Source organism: Macaca thibetana, chromosome 1 (genome assembly GCF_024542745.1).
Source record: "Macaca thibetana thibetana isolate TM-01 chromosome 1, ASM2454274v1, whole genome shotgun sequence".
NCBI classification, from domain to species: domain Eukaryota; kingdom Metazoa; phylum Chordata; class Mammalia; order Primates; family Cercopithecidae; genus Macaca; species Macaca thibetana.
The window spans coordinates 31,099,132-31,121,779 of NC_065578.1; the positions used below are offsets into that span (position 1 = coordinate 31,099,132).

General features: G+C 43.1%; 2 protein-coding genes across 6 annotated transcripts in view; both read left to right on the top strand.

The window, feature by feature from the left end:
• KPNA6 (karyopherin subunit alpha 6) overlaps window positions 1-22,648 on the top strand; it is a 64,128-nt gene that overhangs the window by 25,004 nt on the left and 16,476 nt on the right. For 2 of the 5 annotated variants that reach the window (XM_050795134.1, XM_050795144.1), the window contains exons 1-2: window positions 8,835-9,783; window positions 21,593-21,726. In XM_050795134.1, the coding sequence (XP_050651091.1) occupies window positions 9,690-9,783; window positions 21,593-21,726 (228 nt within the window). In that variant the 5' untranslated portion in view covers window positions 8,835-9,689. Of the gene's footprint in view, window positions 1-8,834; window positions 9,784-15,418; window positions 15,548-21,592; window positions 21,727-22,648 lie in introns of those variants that run through there. The other 3 variants (XM_050795151.1, XM_050795161.1, XM_050795153.1) reach the window with 2 other exon arrangements.
• Window positions 21,435-22,648, top strand: part of CCDC28B (coiled-coil domain containing 28B) — a 52,156-nt gene continuing 50,942 nt past the window's right edge. The window contains exon 1 of the mRNA XM_050796385.1: window positions 21,435-21,438. The gene's annotated coding sequence lies outside the window, so the exon portion shown is untranslated. The remainder of the gene's footprint in view (window positions 21,439-22,648) is intronic.

Below are 22,648 nucleotides of genomic sequence, written 5' to 3' on the forward strand. Positions count from 1 at the left end.
GGTGGCTCAAGCCTGTAATCCCAGCACTTTGGGAGGCCGAGACGGGCGGATCACGAGGTCAGGAGATCGAGACCATCCTGGCTAACAGGGTGAAACCCCGTCTCTACTAAAAAATACAAAAAGCTAGCCGGGCGAGATGGCGGGCGCCTGTAGTCTCAGCTACTCGGGAGGCTGAGGCAGGAGAATGGTGTGAACCCGGGAGGCGGAGCTTGCAGTGAGCTGAGATCCCGCCACTGCACTCCAGCCTGGGCGACAGAGCGAGACTCCGTCTCAAAAAAAAAAAGAAAAAAAGTTCCAAGACCAACCTGGGCAACAAAGTGAGACCCTGTCTCTACTTCTATTTTTTAAAGTAAAAAAAGATTTAACAAAGAAGTTGTGTGTGTATATATATGTATAGACTTAGTTAAAATTTAAAACTTTTGGCCAGGTGCAGTGGCCCACACCTATAATTCCAACACTTTGGGAGGACAAGTCAGGCAGATTGCTTGACCACTGCACCCCACCTCTTTTTCTTCTAATTTTCTGGCTCCCTGTCAGGGAATCCAACCTGGTCTCCTGTGTGACAGGTAGGGATACTATACAAATGAGGATATATTTTCACTTTCTTGATGGTGTCTTTTATTTACTTTTTACATATATATAGATTTTTTTTTTAAACTTTTTTGAGACGGGGTCTTGCTCTGTTGCCCAGGCTGTAGTGCAGTGGCGTGATCTCGGCTCACTGCAATCTCCACTTTCTAGGTTCAAGCAATTCTCCTGCCTCAGCTTCCCAAGTAGCTGGGATTACAGGCATGCACTACCACACCTAGCTAATATTTGTATTTTTAGTAGAGATGGTGTTTCACCACGTTGTCCAGGCTGGTCTTGAACTCCTGACCTCATGTGATCCGCCCACTTTGGCTTCCCAAAGTGGGGATTACAGGCATGAGCCACTGTGCCCGGCCCAGTGGTGTCTTTTAAAGCATTAAAGTGTTTCATTTTGTTTTGTTTGAGACAGTATCTCGCTCTGTCGCCCAGGCTAGAGTGCTGTAGCGTGATCACAGCTCACTACAGCCTCAACTGCAAGGGCTCAGTCAAGCCTCTTAAGATCTCCCAGGTAGCTGGGACTACAGGCACATGCCCCCATGCCTGGCTTTTTGTATTTTTTATAAAGGTGGGGTTTTGCCGTCTTGCCCAGACTGGTCTCAAACTCCTGGGCTCAAGTGATCTGCCCGCCTCAACCTCCCAAAGTGGGAATACAGGCATGAGCCACCATGTCCAGTCAGTGCAGCCATTTTATTTTTAAAATATGGGGTCCCACTCTGTTGCCCAGGCTGGTCTCAAACTCCTGGGCTCCAGTGATCCACCTGCCTCAGCCTCCAAAAGTGTTGGGATTATAGACATGAGCCATGGTGCCTGGCCCCAAAGTATTTTTTAAAGTGGTTGCATGGCTGGGCGCGGAGTTTCATACCTGTAATCCCAGCACTCTGGGAGGCTGAGGCAGGCGGATCACTTGAGCCTAGAAATTTGAGACTAGCCTAGAAAACATGTTGAAACCTCATCTCTACAAAAAATATGAAAATTAGCCAGGTGTGGTGATACACACCTGTAGTCCCAGCTACTTGGGAGGCTGAGGTGACAGGATTGCTTGAGTCTGAGAGGTTGAGGCAGCAGTGAGCCATGATTGTACCACTGCACTCCAGCCTGGGTGACAGAGGAAGACCTTGTCTCAAAATCATGGAGGTTAGAAGGCAGTAGGATAACAAAGTGCTGAACGAGGCCAGGCACAGTGGTTCATACCTGAAATCCAGCACTTTGGGAGGCCAAGGCCAGAGGATCACTTGAGCCAAGGAATTCATAACCAGCCTGGGCAACATCACAAGACCTAGTCTCTACAAAAAAAAAAAATTTACTTGGATGTGGTGGCATGGGCCTGTGGTCCCAGCTATGTGAGAGGCTGAGGTAGGAAGATTGCCTCACGAGGTTGAGGCTGCGGGGAGTTGATTGTGCTACTACATTCCAGCCTGTATGACAGAGCAAAAACCTGTCTCAAAAACAAAACAAAAAAGCAAAGTGCTGAAAGAAAAACCGTCAAGCAAGAATTCTATATCTGGCCAGGCGGCATGGGCATGGTGGCTCACCCCTGTAATCCCAGCACTTTGGAGGTCGACGCAGGCAGATCACTTGAGATCAGGAGTTTGAGACCAGCCTGGCCAACATGGTGAAACCCCATCTCTACTAAAAATACAAAAATTAGCCAGGTGCAGTGGCAGGTGCCTGTAATCCCAGCTACTGGGGAGGCTGAAACAAGAGAATTGCTTGAGGCTGGGCATGGTGGCTCATGCCTGTAATCCCAGCACTTTGGGAGGCCGAAGTGGGTAGATCACCTGGGGCCCAGAGTTCAAGACCAGCCTGGCCAACATGGTGAAACCTCTTCTCTACTAAAAACACAAAAATTATTTTTTTGTATTAAAAAAAATGGGTGGTGAGCCCCTGTAGTCCCAGCTACTGGGGAGGCCAAGGCGGGAGAATCACTTGAACCCAGGAGGCAGAGGTTGCAGGGAGCTGAGATCGCGCCATTGCACTCCAGCCTTGGCGACAGTGCAACGCTTCATCTCAACAACAACAAAAAAACTATATCTAACAAAACTGTCCTTCTAAAATGAGGGAGAAATTAAGATGTTTCTAGATGAACAAAAACTTAGGGGGCTCGTTAACCACTAAACCTGCAGCGACTTACGCCTATGATCTTAGCACTTTAGGAGGCTGAGGCAGGAAGATCACTTGAGTCCAAGAGTTCAAGACCAGCCTGGGCAACATAAAACTCCGTCTCTACTCAAAATACAAAAATTAGCCAGATGTGGTGGTGCGTGCCTATAATCCTAGCTACCTGGGAGGCTGAGGCAGGAGAATTGCTAGAACCCGGGAGGCAAGGGCTGCAGTGAGCTGAGACCATGCCACTGCACTCAAGCCTGGGCAACAGAGCAAGACTCTGTCTCAAAAAAAAAAAAAGTGCTATAAAAAGAATGTACTGATACATGTTAAAACATGGACGAACCTCAAAATTATTACACTAAGTGAAAGAAGCCAGTCAAAAAAGACCACATATTGTATGGTTCTATTTAAATGAAATGTCCAGAGCAGGCAAATTTGTAAGAAACAGAAAGTACCTTAGTGATTGTTTACAGCTTAGGTGGGTGAGCATTGGGGGTGACAGTTAAAGAGTTAACGGGGTTTCTTTTTTTTTTAATTTAATTTAATTTATTATTGTTTTGCTTTTTTTTTTTTCCTTTGAGATGGAGTCTTGCTCTATTGCCCAGGCTGGAGTGCAGTGGCACAGTCTCAGCTCACCGCAACCTCCGCTTTCCAGGTTCAAGCGATTCTCCTGCCTCAGGCTTCTGAGTAACTGGGACTACAGGCACGCGCGACCACTCCTGGCTTATTTATTTATTTATTTTATTTATAGACAGAATTTTGCTCTTGTTACCCAGGCTGGAGTGCAATGGCGCAATCTCAGCTCACTGCAACCTCTGCCTCGCGGGTTCAAGTGATTCTCCTGCTTCAGCCTCTGAAGTAGCGGGATTACAGGCATGCGCCACCACACCTCGCTAATTTTGTATTTTTAGTAGAGATGGGGTTTCTCCATGTTGGTCAGGCTGGTCTCGAACTCCTGACCTCAGGTGATCTGCCCCCCCTCAGCCTCCCAAAGTGTTGGGATTACATGTGTGAGCTACCACACCCAGCCAATTTATTTTTAGTAGAGATGGGGTTTTGGCATGTTGGCCAGGCTGGTCTCAAACTCCTGACCTCAAGTGATCCACCCACTTCAGCCTCCCAAATTGCTAGAATTACAGGTGTGAGCCACCGTGCCTGGCCATTTTTTTTTTTTTTTAGAGGCAGGGTCTAATTATGTTGTCCAGACTGGTCTTGAACTCCTGGGCTCAAGTGATCTGACCGCCTCAGGCTCCCCAAAGTGCTGGAATTACAGGTGTTACCTGCCATGCCTGGCCATAGAGTTATGGGTTTTTTTTTTTTTAGGATGATGAAGATGTTATAAAATTCTGCTGATGGTTGCCCAGCTCTAAATATACTAAAAATCATACTAAATATACTAAAAATGTATGGGTTGTATGGTATATGAGTTACATCTCAATAAACCTGTTACCAAGGGAAATAAGAAGAATAGGACTTCTTTGCCAACAGGACACTTAAAAGTCTGAACAAAGAGATAAGATCACTTAAAAAATTCTAACATGCTGTTTAATTTGTATTAACAGAATTTAACCAGAGGCTCCAAACTGGTAGTCTGTAGGCTGCACTTGGCTTGCAACAGATGTGTCTTATAGGGACTAATATATTTTTCAAAAATTGAACAAACATTAAACAGTTGGCTGTATATTAAATCCACATTTCTAGCTTCTCTTTTTTTTTTTTTTTTTTTTTTTTTGAGATGGAGTTTCGCTCTTGTTGCCCAGGCTGGAGTGCAAGGGAGTGATCTTGGCTCACTGAAACCTCCTGGGTTCAAGTGATTCTCCTGCCTCAGCCTCCTAAGTAGCTCAGATTACAGGTGCCCACCACCACACACGACTAATTTTTTTTGTATTTTTAGTAGAGACAGGGTTTCACCATGTTGGCCAGGCTGGTCTGGAACTCCTGACCTGAGGTGATCTGCCCACCTCGGCCTCGCAAAGTGCTGTGATTACAGGTGTGAGCCACCTCGCCCTGCCTCCAGCTTCTCTTGAAAATCATATCTAGCAAATCTAACAAATGGGACTCATGTAAGTTACTCCTATGTGGGTCTCATTCACAATGATGGAAACCTTAGTAATTAGAGCTATGTGAAATGAAATGGGTTGCTTTTGTATTAATATGTTATAACTGCTAGTACTCAGACATAGGTTATAGGTCAGGGAAATAGAACAATGATTCAGAGTATCAGAGAAGAAATCAGACTAATAATCTAAATCTATTCTGATTCAGCCCGTGGATTCTGTTTGATAAAGTGGGAAGTTACATGGAATAAGCAGAATGAGATTCTCTAGGCATTTATTCGTCCCCAATTCATTACATTTTGAGTGAAGATATGGTTAGAAGAGACATCATACACTATTACTGCCAGCCTTTCTGGTTTTCAAATCAAAGCCTAAAGGGCAGACCCTAAAGCCTTAGGTATTATTAATTCTTGAAGCCAAGTTTCAGAAATACTTTGCTTTCCTTCTCGAATGAGTAATAGAGGAGAAAAGGAAAATAAAATAAAACAAAATTTAAAAAGAATTACTTTGTTTTCCACATATACTCGAGTGTTCTCTTCAAGGACAATGAAAATTATGGAAGTGCTCATTTTACTTTATTTTGGATACCAGGTAGCTGACAGGCCAAAATGCCACTCTGTTTTAATAATTAAGTGGTTCTTTGGGTTCTGCTTACTGCATTCATCTTCCCCCACTTTTTTTTGTTTGTTTTGAGACAGGGTCTTGCTCTGTCACCCAAACTGGAGCACTGCGGTACCAGCACGGCTCATTGTAGTCTCAAGCTCCTGGGTTCAAGCAATCCTCCCACCTCAGTCTCCCAAGTAGCTTGGGACCACAGGTGTGCGTCACCACACCTGGCTAATTTTTGAAATTTTTTTGCAGAGACAGGGTCTTGCTAGGTTACCCAGGCTGGTCTCGAACTCCTGGGCTCAAGGGATCCTCCCACCTTGGCCTCTCAAAGTGCTAGGATTACAAGTGTGAACCACTGCACCTGGCTTCTTCCCCCATTTTCTATATAAATTTGTATATTCCTAGTCCAGATTCTTGTTTTATTTTTATTTCGTTGAATTTATTGTAAACTAATTCAGATTCTCTAGAAAACTGAAGTTTAAAATGTTAGATGGAACATTTGAGGGCATGCTGTGTACTTTGCTATAGACTCAAAGATAAGTAAAAGAATTCTTGTTCTCAAAGGTTTAATAATCTAGAAGTGAGGTGATGAGGGTGTAAACTAAAATTTATTGGAGGTGGTCAGTAGGAACCAATTTGGAATAACAGATAAAAATCAGTTTACTGAATTGGGGAGAATGTTCATGGCTGACTCCAAGACCAGGTGAATGGTGATGGCGTTAACTGTGAAATAGGGAAGAGAGGCCAGGCACAGTGGCTTACGCCTGTAATCCCAGCACTTTGGGAGGCTGAGGCGGGTGGATCACTTGAGGTCAGGAGTTTGAGACCAGCCTGGCCAAAATGGTGAAACCCCATCTCTACTAAAAAATACAAAAATTATCTGGGCATGGTGGTGTGCACCTATAATCCTGGCTATTCGGGAGGCTGAGGCAGGAGAATTGCTTGAACCTAGGAGGCAGAGGTTGCAGTGAGCTGAGATGGTGCCACTGCACTCCAGCCGGGGCAACATAGCAAGACTCTGTCTCAGAAAAAAAAAAAAAAAAAAGAAGGTCCTTATTATAGGATACATACTAAAGTAATTGGGTGAAGTGCCAAGTGATAACATTTACAACTTTCAAATCCACTAAGATTCAATTTTTAACTGTTAAAATATAGCTATATTATCATATATACATCTGATAGAATAATATGATGTTGTTAAAAATCATTGAATCTTAGTGGATAATTTATAGATTTTATTGTACTATATCAAACTTTCAGTGTTTAAGCAGTTCGTGATGGAAACAGAAAAAATAGTTTGGCTCTTCATGAGAACTGAGAAATGGGGCAGTAGCTGAGGGACAATGAATGAAAAAATACACTCACAAGTGTCTGACTGGTTCTCAGTATGAGCAATCACAGGTGGTGAGATTCCTAGAGCTGTTCCTACAGTGTGTTTTTAGCTTGCAAAGTTACAACACTACCCAAATTTTGCCATCAACTTTATATTAATTTACAGTAAATAACTAATAGGTAGACCAGTTAAAAGACAGCAAAATTTAAGCCAGTCTGTTTGTTTTCTTATGGCATCTTTGATAAGAAACTGGGCCAGGTAAGATTTGGAAGAACATCCGTGAAATCTTTGGATTTAGTATTGCGTCTATCACTTGTGTATTGTGTGTTATCTTCTCACCTATCACATCCCAGCATCATGGCTGGCTTTACCTGCTTTGGGAGAATTTTGATTTAATTAATCCTGATGTTGTAGGTGTTAGTCCATACATGTGCTTCAGGTTTGTGGTTGCTTGGATCTGTGGTCTAGGGTGAGAACTCATTGTATTAGGAAAACTTGTACTGTGAAGGTGAGTTCCTATAAAAATCTGGTATGGTGGTAGAGGGGAGGCTCTTAAGCAAGAGGGAGCAAATGCAGAGTCCTCTTTGAGTTTAAATGCATCTTTAGTAATGGTTTTCAATTGCTCCTGTTCATATGCACTAATTAGAAAATTGATTGCTGGTAACTCTCAAGTTAAAGTGATGATGAGTAAATAGATCAAGATGGGTAAAAGCTAGTCTAAGGTCAGGAGCCAAATTGAATACAATTTTACCTTTGCAGGGGGATGGAAAGTAGTTAGGTTAGATGAAAAGAGGAGAATTTCTAGTGAAGGAGTGGCCAGCTTAAAAAAAGTGATTTCAGCCTGGGAGAAAGTAGGTTTCTTACATTCTTGAAGGAAGAGGCCAAATGTTGGGAGATAATAGTTTGTTTTTATCTTTTTAAAATCTCTTTTCCCAGTACCACTAAGTAGCCTTTAATGCGTTATGGTGAGTTGTAAAGCTTACTAACTGTAGCATGTGCCCAACAGTCAATCAGCCTGAGTTTAAAATGTTTATGAATCTCAAAATGTTTTTTTTTTTTTTTTTGAGACGGAGTCTCGCTCTGTCGCCCAGGCTGGAGTGCAGTGGCCAGATCTCAGCTCACTGCAAGCTCCGCCTCCCGGGTTCACGCCATTCTCCTGCCTCAGCCTCCCGAGTAGCTGGGACTACAGGCGCCCGCCACCGCGCCTGGCTAGTTTTTTGTATTTTTTAGTAGAGACGGGGTTTCACCGTGTTAGCCAGGATGGTCTCGATCTCCTGACCTCGTGATCCGCCCGTCTCGGCCTCCCAAAGTGCTGGGATTACAGGCGTGAGCCACCGCGCCCGGCAACAAATCTCAAAATGTTAAACATACCAGTGATTAAATGGAGCACTATGGCAATCTTGCTACTCACTAATGTGTGACCTGAGTGAGCCTCAGTTTTTTCATTTATCCACTAGGCCTTTTTTTTTTTTTTTTTTTTTTTTTTTTTTAAAAGTGAATCTTTTTTTTTTTTTGAGACGGAATCTCACACCATCACCCAGGCTGGAGTACAATGGCGCGATCTTGGCTCACTGCAACCTCTGCCTCCCAGGTTCAAGCAATTCTTCTGTCTCAGCCTCCCAAATGGCTGGGATTACAGGCACCCACCATCATGCCTGGCTAATTTTTATATTTTTGTAGAGACAGGGTTTCACCACATTGACCAGGCTGGTCTTGAACTCCTGACCTTAGATGATCCACCCGCCTCAGCCTCCCAAAGTGTTGGGGTTACAGGCATGAGCCACTGTGCCCGGCCTATTAAGTGAAACTTAACCTTTCTTATTACAGGTGTGTCCTTGTGTCTCATGAAAGCAGTTTACTTTGATGTCGCTTTTGCCTAGGTCTAAAGACAAGGCTTTAGTTAACTTGAATTTGGTATCAGACACTGGCAGGAGCCAGTGCCGCCTTTAGATTAATTTGGTCCTATATTAGTTTGCGAGGGTCACTATAACAAAGAACCATAGATTTGGTGGTTTAAACAACAGAAATGTTTTCTCACAGTTCTGGAGGCTAGAAGTCTGAGATCAAGTTGTCTGAAGAGGTCAGGTGTGGTGGCTCATGCCTATAATCCCAGCACTTTGGGAGGCCAAGGCAGCAGACCAGTCTGGTCAACATGGTTGAGACCCTGTCTCTACTAAAAATGCAAAAAATTAGCCAGGCATGCTGACCCACGCCTGTAATCCCAGCTACTCAGGAGGCCGAGGCAGGAGGATCGCTTGAACCCCAGAGACGGAGGTTGCAGGGATCTGAGACTGTGCCCCTGCATTCCAGCCTGGGTGACAGAGCAAAACCCTGTCTCAAAAAAAAAAAAAAGTTGTCAGAAGGGTTGGTTTATTTTCAGCCCTTTGTTGGCTTCTATATAGCTGTCTTCATGTTCACATGCTGTTCTCTGGTTTTAAGGATACCAGTTACTGGATTAGGGCATACCCCAATAACCTTATTTACCTTAATTACCTCTTTAAGGACTCTATCTTCAAATATAGACACATTTTGAGGTATTGGGTTTAGGACTTCCTAATATGAATTAGGAACAGACATGATTCAGCCATTTTAGGGCCCCTACCTAATTTGTATTATCATTGCTAGCTCTTTGGTTTTAAAAGCTTAGAAAGTGCATGGTAACATTAGACTTTTATTCTCTAGAAATGAAACGTATGACTTCAGAGACCTATTCACTTTGAGAGAGTTCCTTGACTAAGAAAACCCAAAGACGGTCTAGGACAGTCAGATGCTAGAAAAGGTTTATTTGTATTATGAATTTTAAAAAATTCATCCACAGCAAGTAAGGGAGTACATAATGGAAAAAGCCATTGGCCTGCTGGATCCCTGAGATTCCAGATGTGCTTTTGCAGATGTTCCTCTTTCCAATCTAACCTCCCTTGTCTGCTTCCCCAGTGAAGTCATAAGCAAATATTTGTGATAGTTTCTTGTCACCATGGTGACTAAAGAAGCTCAGCATGGCTCTCCTCCCAGGTTCACTGTCAGCTGTGCTTGAAGGAGAGGCTAGTGTCCAGGACAGCCCAGGCTCAGTCATGAAAAGCCATGTGTCAGGTAATAGGGGACAGCAGTTCATAGTGCTGCCTTCAGAAATCTGTTCTCTGTTAGTCTCACAGGGATAATCAGGGGCCTCAAAGGGAGTACAGAGGCGCAGACACAGCTCACTTGCAGCCTCAACCTCCTGGGCTCAAGCAATCCTCCTGCCTCAGCCTCCCAAGTAGCTAGGACCACAGGTGCACGCCACCATGTCCAGCTAATTTTGGTATTTTTTTGTAGAGATTGTGGTTTCACCATATTGCTCAGGCTGTTTTTGAACTCCTGGGCTCAAGCAATCTGCCCACTTTGGCCTCCCAAAGTGCTGGCAGTACAGACTTGAGTCCAGGCTACAATGCCAATTTAAAAACAAATTATTCCAGCTTGGGCAACAGGGAGAAACCCCATCTGTACTAAAAATACAAATATTAGCCGGGCATGGTGGTGAGTGCCTGTAGTCCCAGCTACTCAGGAGGCTGAGGCAGGAGACTGGCATGAACCCGGAAGGCGGAGGTTGCAGTGAGCCGAGATCGCACCACTGCACTCCAGCCTGGGCGACAGAGCGAGACTCCGTCTCAAAAAAAAAAAAAAATTATTAGTGGTAAAATATATGTAACAAAATTTTCAATTTAAGTGTACAATTCAGTGGCATTAATTACAGTTACAGTGTTATGTGACCATCATCACCATTATCTATTTCCAAACATTTTACTATCCCTAACAGAAATTCTGTACCCACTAAGCAGTAACTCCCTATTTTCCTCTCCTCTCAGCACCTGGTAACCTCTAATCTTCTTTCTGTCTTTGAGTTTGACTCTAGGTACCTCATGTAAGTGGAATAATTTTCCTTTTGTGTCTTGCTTATTTCACTTAGCATATTAATTTCAAAGTTCAATCATGTTGTAGCGTGTGTTAGACCTTCATTCCTTTTTATGGCTGAATGATTGATATTCCATGGTATCCATATGCAGTAGTCCTTGCCTTATCCACAGGGGATATGTTCCAAGACCCCCAGTGGATACCTGTAACGGCAGATGGTACCAAATCCTATATACTATGTTATTTCCTATACATACATACCTATGATGAAGTTTAATTTATAAATTAGGCACAATAAGAGATTGAGAACAACAATAAAATAGAACACTTAATATGCCAGCATCATCACTTTTGCACTTTGGGGCCATTATTAGGTAAAATAAGGATCACTTGAACACAAACACTGCAATATCGGCTACTAACTGGCAGTGTATACAGTGTGAATACACTGGACAAAGGGATGATTCATGTACCAGGTGGAATAGAGCGGGTTGGCGTGAGATTTCATCATGCTACTTGGAATAGTATGAAATTTAAAACTTATGAATTGTTTTTATCTGGAAATTTCCGTTTAATATTTTCAGACCACTGTTGTCCATGGGTAACTGACACTCTGCAAAGCAAAACTGTGAATAAGGGAGGAATAGTATAAAAGTAGAATTGCTGGATTATATAGTAATTCTGTTTAATTTTTTTGGAACTACTATTCTGTTTTCCACAGTGGCTATACCATTTTCGACTCTTACCAGCAATCCACGAGGTTCTAGATGCTAGCCAACGGGTGCTTTTATTATTCTTATTCCATCCTAGTAGGTGTGGAGTAGTATCTCATTGTGGGTTTTAAAAGTCTTTTTTTATTTTTTTGAGACGGAGTCTGGCTCTGTTGCCCAGGGTGGAACGCAGTGGTGCAATCTCGGCTCACTGTAACCTCCACCTTCCAGGTACAAGCAGTTCTCCTGCGTCAGCCTCCCGAGTAGCTGTGATTACAGGGTTGTGCCACCATGCCCAGCTAATTTTGTATTTTTAGTAGAGATGGGATTTCTCCATGTTGGCCAGGCTGGAGGGTCCCCCACCCTTAGATGATCTCCCCACCTCGGCCTCCCAAAGTGCTGGGATTACAGGCGTAAGCCACCACACCCAAATTAAAACTTTTTTTTTTTTCTTGTGACGGAGTCTCACACTGTTGCCCAGGCTGGAGTGCAGTGGCACAATCTTGGCTCACTGCAAGCTCCGCCTCCCAGGTTCATGGCATTCTCCTGCCTCAGCCTCCCATGTTGCTGAGACTACAGGCACCCGCCACCACGCCCGGCTAATTTTGTTGTTGTTGTATTTTTAGTAGAGGCAGGGTTTCACCGTGTTAGCCAGGATGGTCTCAATCTCCTGACCTCATGATCCGCCCACCTTGGCCTCCTGAAGTGCTGGAATTACAGACGTGAGCCACCGCGCCCGGCCAAAACTTTTTTATATACTTTTTTTCAGTCAGCTTTCACAGGTTGAATCATTGTGGGTTTGATTTGTATTTCTTTTTTTCTTTCTTTCTTTTTTTTTTTTTGGAGCTAGAGTCTTGCTCTGTTTCCCAAGCTGGAGTGAAGCAGCACGATGTCGGCTCACTGCAACCTCTGCCTCCTAGTTCAAGTGATTCTCCTGCCTCAGCTTCCTGAGTAGCTGGAATTACAGTCACCTGCCACCATGCCTGGCTAATTTTTGTATTTTTAGTAGAGACAGGGTTTCACCATGTTGGCCAGTCTGGCCTCAAGTTATCTGCCCGCCTCGGCCTCCCAAAGTGTTGGGATTATAGATATGAGCCACCCCGCTTCATCTGGCTAATATTTCATTGTATAGAATGTATAAAACATTTCATTCTCTATACAATGAAATATTTCTTCCTCCACTGAATGGACATAATATCCTTGTTGAAAATCAGTTGGGTAGCCATAGATGTAAGTGTTTATTTCTGGACTCTCAATTCTATTCCATATATCCATATGCTTATCCTTATGCCAGTACCACACCGTTTTAATTACTGTACCTTTGTAGTAAGTTATGAAATCAGGACGTATGAGTCTTCCAACATTTTAAAGAATGTCTTCCTTAATTTCCATATATTTGTGAATTTTCCAGTTTTCCTTCTGTCACTAATTTCTGGCTTCATTCCATGTAGTCAGAGATATTTATTTTATATGACTTCAGTCTTCCAAAATTTATTGACGCTTTTAGTGGGCTAACATATGGCCTATACTGGAGAATCTGTACTTGAGAAGAATGTGTATTCTGCTGTTATTGGGTGGAATGCTTTGCATATCTCTCTTAGGTCTACTGTATAATTTTGTTCAAGTCCTCTGTTACTCATCGATCTTCTGTCTAGGTGTTCTGTTCATTATTGAACATGGCTTATTAAAAGTCTCCAAATATCTGTAGACCATGGTTGATGGGGACAAAAAAGTTTCCAAATATTTTTCTGCACTTTTGTCAGAACTTGCTTCATGTTTGGGGACTTTTGTTTATTGCATATGTTTTATAATAGTTTGATGAATTGACCATATGATGTCCTTTCTTTTTGGTAACAGTTTATGACTTAAAGTTTGTTTTGTCAGATATTCATATAGCTATTCCAGCTCTCTTTATTCCCTTCTCATTTCCTTTTGTGTATATTTTTAATTTTTATTTTGTGTGCATGTATTTTTTTAGATATTTCCTTGTGAAAACCATGGGGATTACACTTAATATTCTAACTTTGTAACACTCTAGTTGGAATCAATACCAGCTGAATTCAGTAGCATACAGAACTGCTCATGTACAGCATTGTTCCTCCTTTATGCTGTTATCATCACAAATTGTATCTTTAAACATTGTGTGGCCAATAATGTAGATTTGTAATTATTTTATGCATTTGTCTTTTTAATCATGTAGGAAATGAAAAGTTACAAACCAATGTATAGTAATACTGGCTTTTATATCTGCCCATATAGTTACCTTTATCAGAGATCTTTATTTCTTCATCTGGCTTCAAGTTACTGTGTCCTTTCATTTCAACCTGAAGGGCTCCCATTAGCATTTCTTTCTTCCTTTCTTTCTTTTTTTTTTTTTTTGAGACAGAGTCTTGCTTTGTTGCCCAGGCTGGAGTGCAGTGGTACAATCACGGCTCACTGCAGCCTGAACCTCCCAGGCTCTAGCAATCCACCTCAGCCTCCCAAGTAGCTGGGACTACAGGTGTATACCACCACGCTCGGCTTATTTTTATATTTTTTTGTAGAGATGGGGTTTCACCACGTTGCCCAGGCTGGTCTCATACTCGGCTCAAGTGATCCTCCTGCCTCAGCCTCCCAAAGTGCTGAGATTACAGGCCCAACCAGCATTTCTTGCAGAGCAGGTCTAGTGGTAACAAAGCCCCTCAGCTTTTGTTTATGGTGAAATGTCATAATTCTCACTCATTTTTGAAGGACAGTTTTGTCAGATATAGAATTCTTGCTTGACGGTTTTTCTTTCAGCAGTTTGCTTTTTGTTTTGTTTTGTTTTGTTTTGTTTTTGAGACAGGGTTTCACTGTGTCACAGGCTGGAGTGACAGCGCAATCACGAGTAACTGCAGCATCAACCTCCTGTGCTCAGGCAATCCTCCTGACTTAGAGGTCTCCCAGGTAGCTGGGACCATAGGTGCATGCCACCATGCCCAACTAAATTTTAAAAAATTATTTGTAGAGACAGGGTCTTGCTCTGTTGCCCAGGCTGGTCTTGAACTCCTGGGCTCAAGTAATCGTCTGGCCTTGTCCTCCCAAAGTGCTGGGATTACAGGTATGAACTACTGAACCCAGCCTCTTTTTGGCACTTTCTTATTCTACTGCCTTCTGACTGTCGTAATTTCTTTTCTTTTTCTTGTCTTTTTTTTTTCTTTTTCTTTTTCTTTTTTTTTTTTTTTTTTTTTTTTTTTGAAACAGGGTCTTGCTCTGTCGCCCAGGCTGGAGTCTAGTGGTGCAACCACGGCTTACTGCAGCTTCAACCTCCTGGGCTCTGGTGATCCTTCCACCTCGTCCTCTCGAGTAGCTGGGATTACAGACATACACCACCATGCCCAGCTAATTTTTGTACTTTTTGTAGAGACGGGGTTTTGCCATGTTGCCCAGGCTGTTCTTGAACTCTTGATCTCGAACGCAAGCCATTCATCTGCCTTGACCTCCCCGAGTGCTAGGATTACAGGCCTGAGCCACTGTTCCCAGCCTGACTTTCATAATTTCTAATGAGAAATCATCTGTTGATCTTATTGGGCATCCTTTGTATGTGATAAGTCGCTTCTTTCTTGCTGCTTTCAGGATTCTGTCTTTGGCTTTCAACAGTTTGATTATGTGTCTCAATGTGGACATCTTCTTTTTCTTTTTTGAGACAGAATCTCACTCTGTCACCCAGGCTGGAGTGCAGTGGCATGATCTGGGCTCAGTGCAGTCTTGCCTCCCGGGTTCAAGTGATTCTCCTGTCTTAGCCCCCCGACTTGCTGCGGTTACAGGCGTGTTCCACCATGCCTGGATAATATTTGCTTTTTTAGTAGGTGCCACCATGCCTGGCTAATTTTCTTTTTTCTTTTTTTTTTTTTTTAGTATGGACACAGGGTTTCTCCCTGTTGGTCAGGCTGATCTCGAACTCCTGACCTCAGTTGATCCACCTGCCTTGGTATCCCAAATGTGGGTATCTTCTTTAGAGTTCATTGAGCTCCTTCATTTGTAGATTCATGTGTTTTATTTAATTTGGTAAGTTTTTGACCATATTTTTTCAAATATTCTACCTCTTTATCTTCTGCTTTTAGGACTCCCATAATATGTATATTGGTCTCTTTTTTTTTTTTTTTTAGAAGGAGTCTTGCTCTGTCGCCCAGGCTAGAGTGCGATCTCAGCTCACTGCAACCTCCACCTCCCGGGTTCAAGCGATTCTCCTCACCTCCTGAGTAGCTGGGATTATAGATGCGCGCCACCACGCCTGGGTATTCTTTTTGTATTTTTAGTAGAGACGGGGTTTTACCATATTGATCAGGCTGGTCTCAAACGTCTGACCTCGTGATCCACCTGCCTCAGCCTCCCAAAGTACTGGGATTACAGGAGTGAGCCACTGCGCTTAGCCCCCCTACTTTTTTTTTCAATAGAGACGAGATCTTGCTATGTTGCCTAGGCTGATCTCACACTGTGGGCTCAAGCTGTCTTCCTGCCTCAGCCTCCAGAATTGCTGGGATTGCAGTCACGAGCCACCATGCTGGCCATGTTGGTCCTTTTAATGGTGTTCCATGGGTCCACTTGATTCTTTTCATTTTTCTTCATTCTTTATTCTTTCTGCTCCTCAGATTGGATAATTTTAATTGATCTGTCCCCAAGTTTGCTTTTTTTCTCTACCTGCTCATATCTGCTGTTGAACCCCTCTAGTGAATTTTTTATTTCAGTAACTGTACTTTTGAGCTCTAGAACATTTGTTTGGTTCCTTTTTATCGTTTCTTTTTGTTGATATTCTCATTCATATATTGTGTTTCAGATTTCCTTCAGTTCATTGTCCATGTTTTTCTTTAACTCTTTGAGCATATTTAGGACAGTTGTTTTAGAATCTGTCTAGTAAGTCCAGTCTCTGGGCTTCCTCAGGGATGGTTTCCTATTTTTATAAAATTATTTAAAATAGAAACAGGGTCTCCCTGTGTGACCCAGGATGGTCTCTAACTCCTGGCCTCAGGCAGTCCTATCATCTTGGCCTCCCAAAGTGTTGAGATTATAGGCTTGAACTACCACACGCAGCTAGAAATGGTTTCTACTTTATTCCGTGAATGGGCCATGCTTCCCTGTTTTTTTGTGTGTCCATGCGCCTTGTTATTTTTTAAAGACAAGTTTTAAATGGCAAAAAAGTTATTTTATGTTTATCTGCCATATCTAGTGTTTTTCATTTTGTGGAGATCTGAGTTTCCATCTGGTATCCTTTTCCTTCTACTTTGAAGAATTTTAGCATTTCTTCAGTGCAGGTCAGCTAGAGAAGAAGTCTCTCAGCTTTTGTTTATCTGAAAAAGTCTTTATTAATAATATTTTTAATTTAGCTTATGACCTGCTGAATTGCTTTCATTTCAAAAATTATCTTTGTTGGATATAAAATTCTAGTTTACCAGGTTTTGTTTTGTTTTTTCCGGAACATTAAAAATGTTTTGTTGTTTTCTGAGTTAGGTTTCTGACAAGAAGCTAGGCCATTCTTATCTTTGGTCTTCTATACGTAATAGGTCTTTATCTGGCTGCTTTTAAGATTTTTAATCTTGCTTAAGGATTAGTATAACTTTTAGGGTTAATGGGATTAGATCTGGAAAATTTTTAGTTTTTTTTTTTTTTTTTTTTAGACGGGGTCTCACTCTATTGCCCAGGCTGTAGTGCAGTGGCATGATCTTGGCTCACTATAACCTCTGCCTCCCAGGTTCAAGTGATTCTCCTTCCTCAGCCTCCTCAGTAGCTGGGATTACAGGCACCAGCTACCACGCCTGGCTAATTTTTATATTTTTAGTAGAGACAGGCTTTCACCATGTTGGCTAGGCTGGTCTGGAATTCCTGGCCTCAACTGATCGTCTGCCTTGGCCTCCCAAAGTGTTGGGATTACAGGCGTGAGCCACCATACCCTGCCAGTTTTAAGTCTTTGCTTGTAAATGCTTTTCTGTCCCTCTCTCAATTTTTTTTTTGCTATGAATCCAGTTACTAATATATTAGAGCACTTGATGCCATCCTGCTATCTACTGAAGTGTCATTTCTGGATCTCACTTTTGACTGATTTTTCTCCTATGGGTGACAATTTTTCTGCTTCTTGGCATGGTATAGTACTTTTTGTTGTTTGTTTGTTTGGAGACAGTCTCCCTCTGTCACCAGGCTGGAGTGCAGTGGCACGATCTCTGCTCACTGCAGCTTCCACCTCCCTGGTTCAAGCGATTCTCCTGCCTCAGCCTCCCGAGTAGCTGGGACTACAGGTGCGTGCCACCACGCTCAGCTAATTTTTATATTTTTAGTAGAGATGAGGTTTCACCATGTTGGCCAGGATGGTCTCAATCTCTTGACCTCGTGATCCACCGACCTCAGCCTCCCAATGTGCTGGGATTACAGCCGTGAGCCACCACACCCCAGCTGTTTTTGTTTTTTTAGAGACAGGGTCTCACTCTGTTGCCCAGGCTGGAGTACAGTGGTGAAGTCCTAGCTCACTGCAGCCTTGAACTCCTAGTTTCTTCAAGCTCTCCTCCCACCTCAGCCTTCCAAAGTGCTGGAATTTATAGGCATGGGCCACCATGCCTGACTCTGGCCCGTAATTTTTAACTGGATTCCAAGCATTGTGAATTTTATGTTTTTAATGTCTGGATTTTGTTGTCTTTTTTTAATGGATGTAGGATGTTTTATAGCTGTTCTGTTTTAGCAGTGTAAGGCTTGTTTTTAAGCTTCAGTAGTAGCCTTTTCAGGGAATAGTTTCATCCCACTACTAAGCCATAGCCCTTCTAGGGTCTCTACTATGCCCTGAGTGACCAGGGAGAAATCTCTATTCAGATTTGTCTAAAGTCTCTCAGCCCTGTGTGAGCTCTGGGAACGGTTGAGCTTACGTACAGCTTCTCAGTTGCCTTTTGCATGACTCATGGAGCTTCACCCAGCATGTATGCATCCTTAGTCTTCAGCAAAGATTAAGGGAACCCCAAACAGATTTCCCAATTTTTTTTTTCTGCCTATTTCTCTCCTCGCTGGAATGCTGTCTGACTGTTTTCAGCCACCTCAGTCTCACTGAAGTCTCTAGTCTCTCCTCCACTAGTGAGATTTCCGTGGTGCTGTTTGGAACTCCTCTTCTGCTATAGAATGTGCCTCTGGGCAGAAAGCCAAGGAGACAAGTAGGGCTCACTTAATTTGTTTCCCTCTCTTGGAGAATCACAATTCTGCATTGCTATTGCCCAATGTCTGAAACAGTTTATAGCAACAGGGGAAATCCTATCCCTCTTATTCCATCATGGCTGGAAGTGGAAGTGATAACCGTATTAATATCCAACAAAATTAAAAGGGCAACAAAGGGCATTGTTAAGGAATAATTTGGCTCACTTTATAACACTTCTATTCACAGTCAAGATACAACAGTTCTAAATTTGTATGCTTCTAATGAAAAATAGTATTAAAATACATAAAGCAAAATTAAACTACAGGGTAAAATGGCTACATTCACTATAGATAAGGAAAACATTAGTGAAGTGAAACATTAATAGAAGAGTTGGACAACATGATGGGCGTGGTGGCTCATGCCTATAATCCCAGCACTTTGGGAGGCTGAGGCAGGGGGATCGCTTGAAGACAGGAGTTAAAGACCAGCCTAGATAACATAGTGAGACCCCATCTCTACAAAAAAAAACTTTAAAAATAGCGGTAGTATGAGCCTGTAGTCGCAGCTACTCAGGCTAAGGCAAGAGAATTGTTTTAACCCTGGAAGTTGAGGCTGTGGTGAGCCATGATCGTGCACTGCACTCCAGCCTAGGCAATAGAGTGAGGCCCTATCTCAAAAAATAAATGAATAAATAAAGAACAACATGATGACAACTTAATTTAATGGACATGATATTCAGAAAGCCATGCATCATAATTTGAGAATACAGATCATTTTCAAGCACACATGGGACACTTATGTAAATTGAGTAAATCAAAAGTAATTAGATATTTAGAACTGAATTACAATACAAATATTAATTTGAATGAAATTTATAAGCCTTAGAAAGGTAATATAGAAGTATAGTGTGGTGCCAGCCACAGTGGCTCACGCCTGTCATCCCAGCACTTTGGGAGGCCAAGGTGGGCAAATCATAAGGTTAGGAGTTTGAGACCTGCCTGACCAACATGGTGAAACCCCGTCTCAACTTAACTACAAAAAATTAACTGTGCATGGTGGTGGGCACCTGTAGTCCCAGTTACTAGGGAGGCTGAGGCAGGAGAATGGTGTGAACCCGGGAGGCGGAGCTTGCAGTGAGCCGAGATTGGCCACTGCTCTCCAGCCTGGGAGACAGAGTGAGAATCCATCTCTTAAAAAAAAAAAAAAAAGATTAGCCGGGTGTGGTGGTGCACGCCTGTAATCCCAGCCACTTGGGAGGCTGAGGCAGGAGAATCACGTGAATCCAGGAGGCAGAGGTTGCAGTGAGCCAAGATCGTGCCATTGCACTCCAGCCTGGGTGACAGAGTGAGACTCCGTCTCAAAAAAAATTATAGTGTAAACATTAAATACTTAGGTATACAACTTAAATTAGAAAAAATGTAGAAAGGAGATAGAAATCATACAGTAGAGAGGACTCAACAAAGCCAAAACTTAAATCTTTCAAAAGACTAAAATCAAAATAGTCAAGTCGGCCGGGTTCGGTGGCTCACGCCTGTAATCCAACACTTTGGGAGGCCAAGGCGGGCAGATCACAAGGTCAGGAGATCGAGACCACGGTGAAACCCCATCTCTACTAAAAGTACAAAAAATTAGCCGGGCGCGGTGGTAGGTGCTTGTAGTCCCAGCTACTCAGGGGACTGAGGCAGGAGAATGGAGTGAACCTGGGAGGCAGAGCTTGCAGTGAGCCAAGATCGCGCCACGGCACTCCAGCCTGGGAGACAGGGTGAGACTCCGTCTCAATAAAAAAAAAAAAAAAAAAAAAAAAAAAAAAAAGAAAGTACACAGCCACAGACAACTGATTTAAAAGAACATGAACAGTCTGGGCACGGTGGCTCACACCTGTAATCCCAGCACTTTGGGAGGCCGAGGCAGGCAGATCACCTGAGGTCAGGAGTTCAAGATCAGCCCGGCCAACATGGTGAAACCCTGTCTCTACTGAAAATACAAAAATTAGCCGATGTCTTGGCAGGCTCCTGTAGTCCCAGCTACTCGGGAGGGTGAGGCAGGAGAATCATTTGAACCTGGGAGACATAGGTTTCAGTGAGCCAAGATCGTGCTATTGCACCCCAGCCTGGGCAACAAAAGTGAAACTGTCTCAAAAAAAGAAAGAAAAATATTTTAAAATATAGAAACAAACATTTTTCACGGAAGGGGAAATGTATGGCTAATAACAACATGAAATCTAACCTCACTAGTAATCTGGGATATGCAAATAATCAGCTCTGTGAAATACTTTATGACACTCAGTAGATTGTCAAAAGTGATGATTCCAAGTATTGGGCAAGATATATGTCAGTGGCAGTACATTGGAAGACAACTTTGGCACTAGCTGGTCAAGTTAACATTTATTTACCTACAATTGAGCCATTCATTCCTTAGAACAGCAGTTCTTGGCTAGGTGTGGTTGCTCACACCTATAGTCCCAGCACTTTGGGAGGCCAAGGCAGGTGGATCACCTGAGGTCAGGAATTTGAGACCATCCTGGCCAACATGGTGAGACCCTGTCTTTACTGAAAATACAAAAATTAATCAGTTGTGGTGGCGTACGCCTGTAATCCCAGCTACTCGGAAGGCTGAGGCAGGAGAATCACTTGAGCCCGGGAGGCAGAGGTTGCAGTGAGCCAATATTGTGCCACTGCACTCCAGCCTGGGTGACAGAGCGAGACCCTGTCTCAAAAAAAAAAAAAAAAAAAAAAAAAAAAAAAAACAGCAGTTCTCAAAGTGTGGCCTGCAGATCCTTGGGATTACAGGTGGGAGCCACTGTGCCTGGTGTGTTTCTGTTTTAAAGATTAAATTCTGAAGCAATGAAAGTTAAAGGAGCTTGTCCAAGGTTGCACAGCTAACAAGTAGAAGGGTCAGGAGTTGAATCCAGACAATCTGACTCTAGGGCCCACACTTTTAACTACTAAGCTTATACCAATTGCTGTAATACCACCTGTTTAGCAAGCTTAATTGTAATAAAATGAGACAAGGACTGGGGGGGCAGGTAGAGATGTCAGGTGCTTATTGAGAGCTCCTAGATAGCTGTATTCCTCCCAGAGTAGGGGAGGGTGAAGGGTGGGTAGGGACAGAAGTCTAGTGAAAAGGAAATGCTGTCCTCTCAAGAGTCTTTGGCAATGTGTATCTTTTCTTCTAGAGACCATGGCGAGCCCAGGGAAAGACAATTATCGAATGAAGAGCTATAAGAACAATGCTCTAAACCCTGAAGAAATGAGACGAAGAAGAGAGGAAGAGGGCATTCAGCTCCGGAAGCAGAAGCGTGAGCAACAAGTGAGTTAACGGGAGTATTCTCAAACATACTATTCTGGGAAACAAGTCCCTGTGGTTGGCCTCCACTGTGCACCCTGACTTTCCCTGTAGAAAAGCAACTTACTAGGCAGGCGTGGTGGCTCATGCCTGTAATCCTAGCACTTTGGGAGGCCAAGGCAGGCGGATCACCTGAGGTCAGGAGTTCGAGACCAGCCTGGCCAATATGGTAAAACTTCATTTTCTCTTCTAAAAATACAGAAATTAGCCGGACATGGTGGCATGCACCTGCAATCTCAGCTATTTGGGAGACTGAAGCAGGAGAATTGCTTGAACCTGGGAGGCGGAGGTTGCAGGAGCCAAGATTGTGCCATTGCACTCCAGCCTGGGCAACTCCATCTCAAAAAAAAAAAAAAAAAGAAAGAAAAGTAGCTTACTTACTGAGTGAGCTACTCATCCAGATTCCTTTGTTGTCAATAAATGTTGGGAGCTTTGAGAAAGAGAAAACTGACCTTATCCCCTTTTCACAAGTTAGACCAACTTAGACATCATTTATGTCTTTACTATAACATTCTAGTTCTAGCTCCTTGTTACCTTTTCTTTTCTTTTTTTTTTTTTTTTTCTTTTTTTTTTTTTGAGATGGAGTCTCGCTCTGTCGCCCAGGCTGGAGTGCAGTGGCACGATCTCCGCTCACTGCAACCTCTGCCTCCTGGGTTCAAGCAATTCTCCTGCCTTAGCCTCCCGAGTAGCTGGGACTACAGGTGCCTGCCAGCACCTCCAGTTAACTTTTTATATTTTTAGTAGATACTGGGTTTCACCATGTTGGCCAGCCTGGTCTCAAACTCCCGACCTTGTGATCTGCCCAGATCTGCCCACCTCAGCCTCCCATAGTGCTGGGATTACAGGCGTGAGCCACTGTGCCCAGCCCAAGACTATATTGTTACCT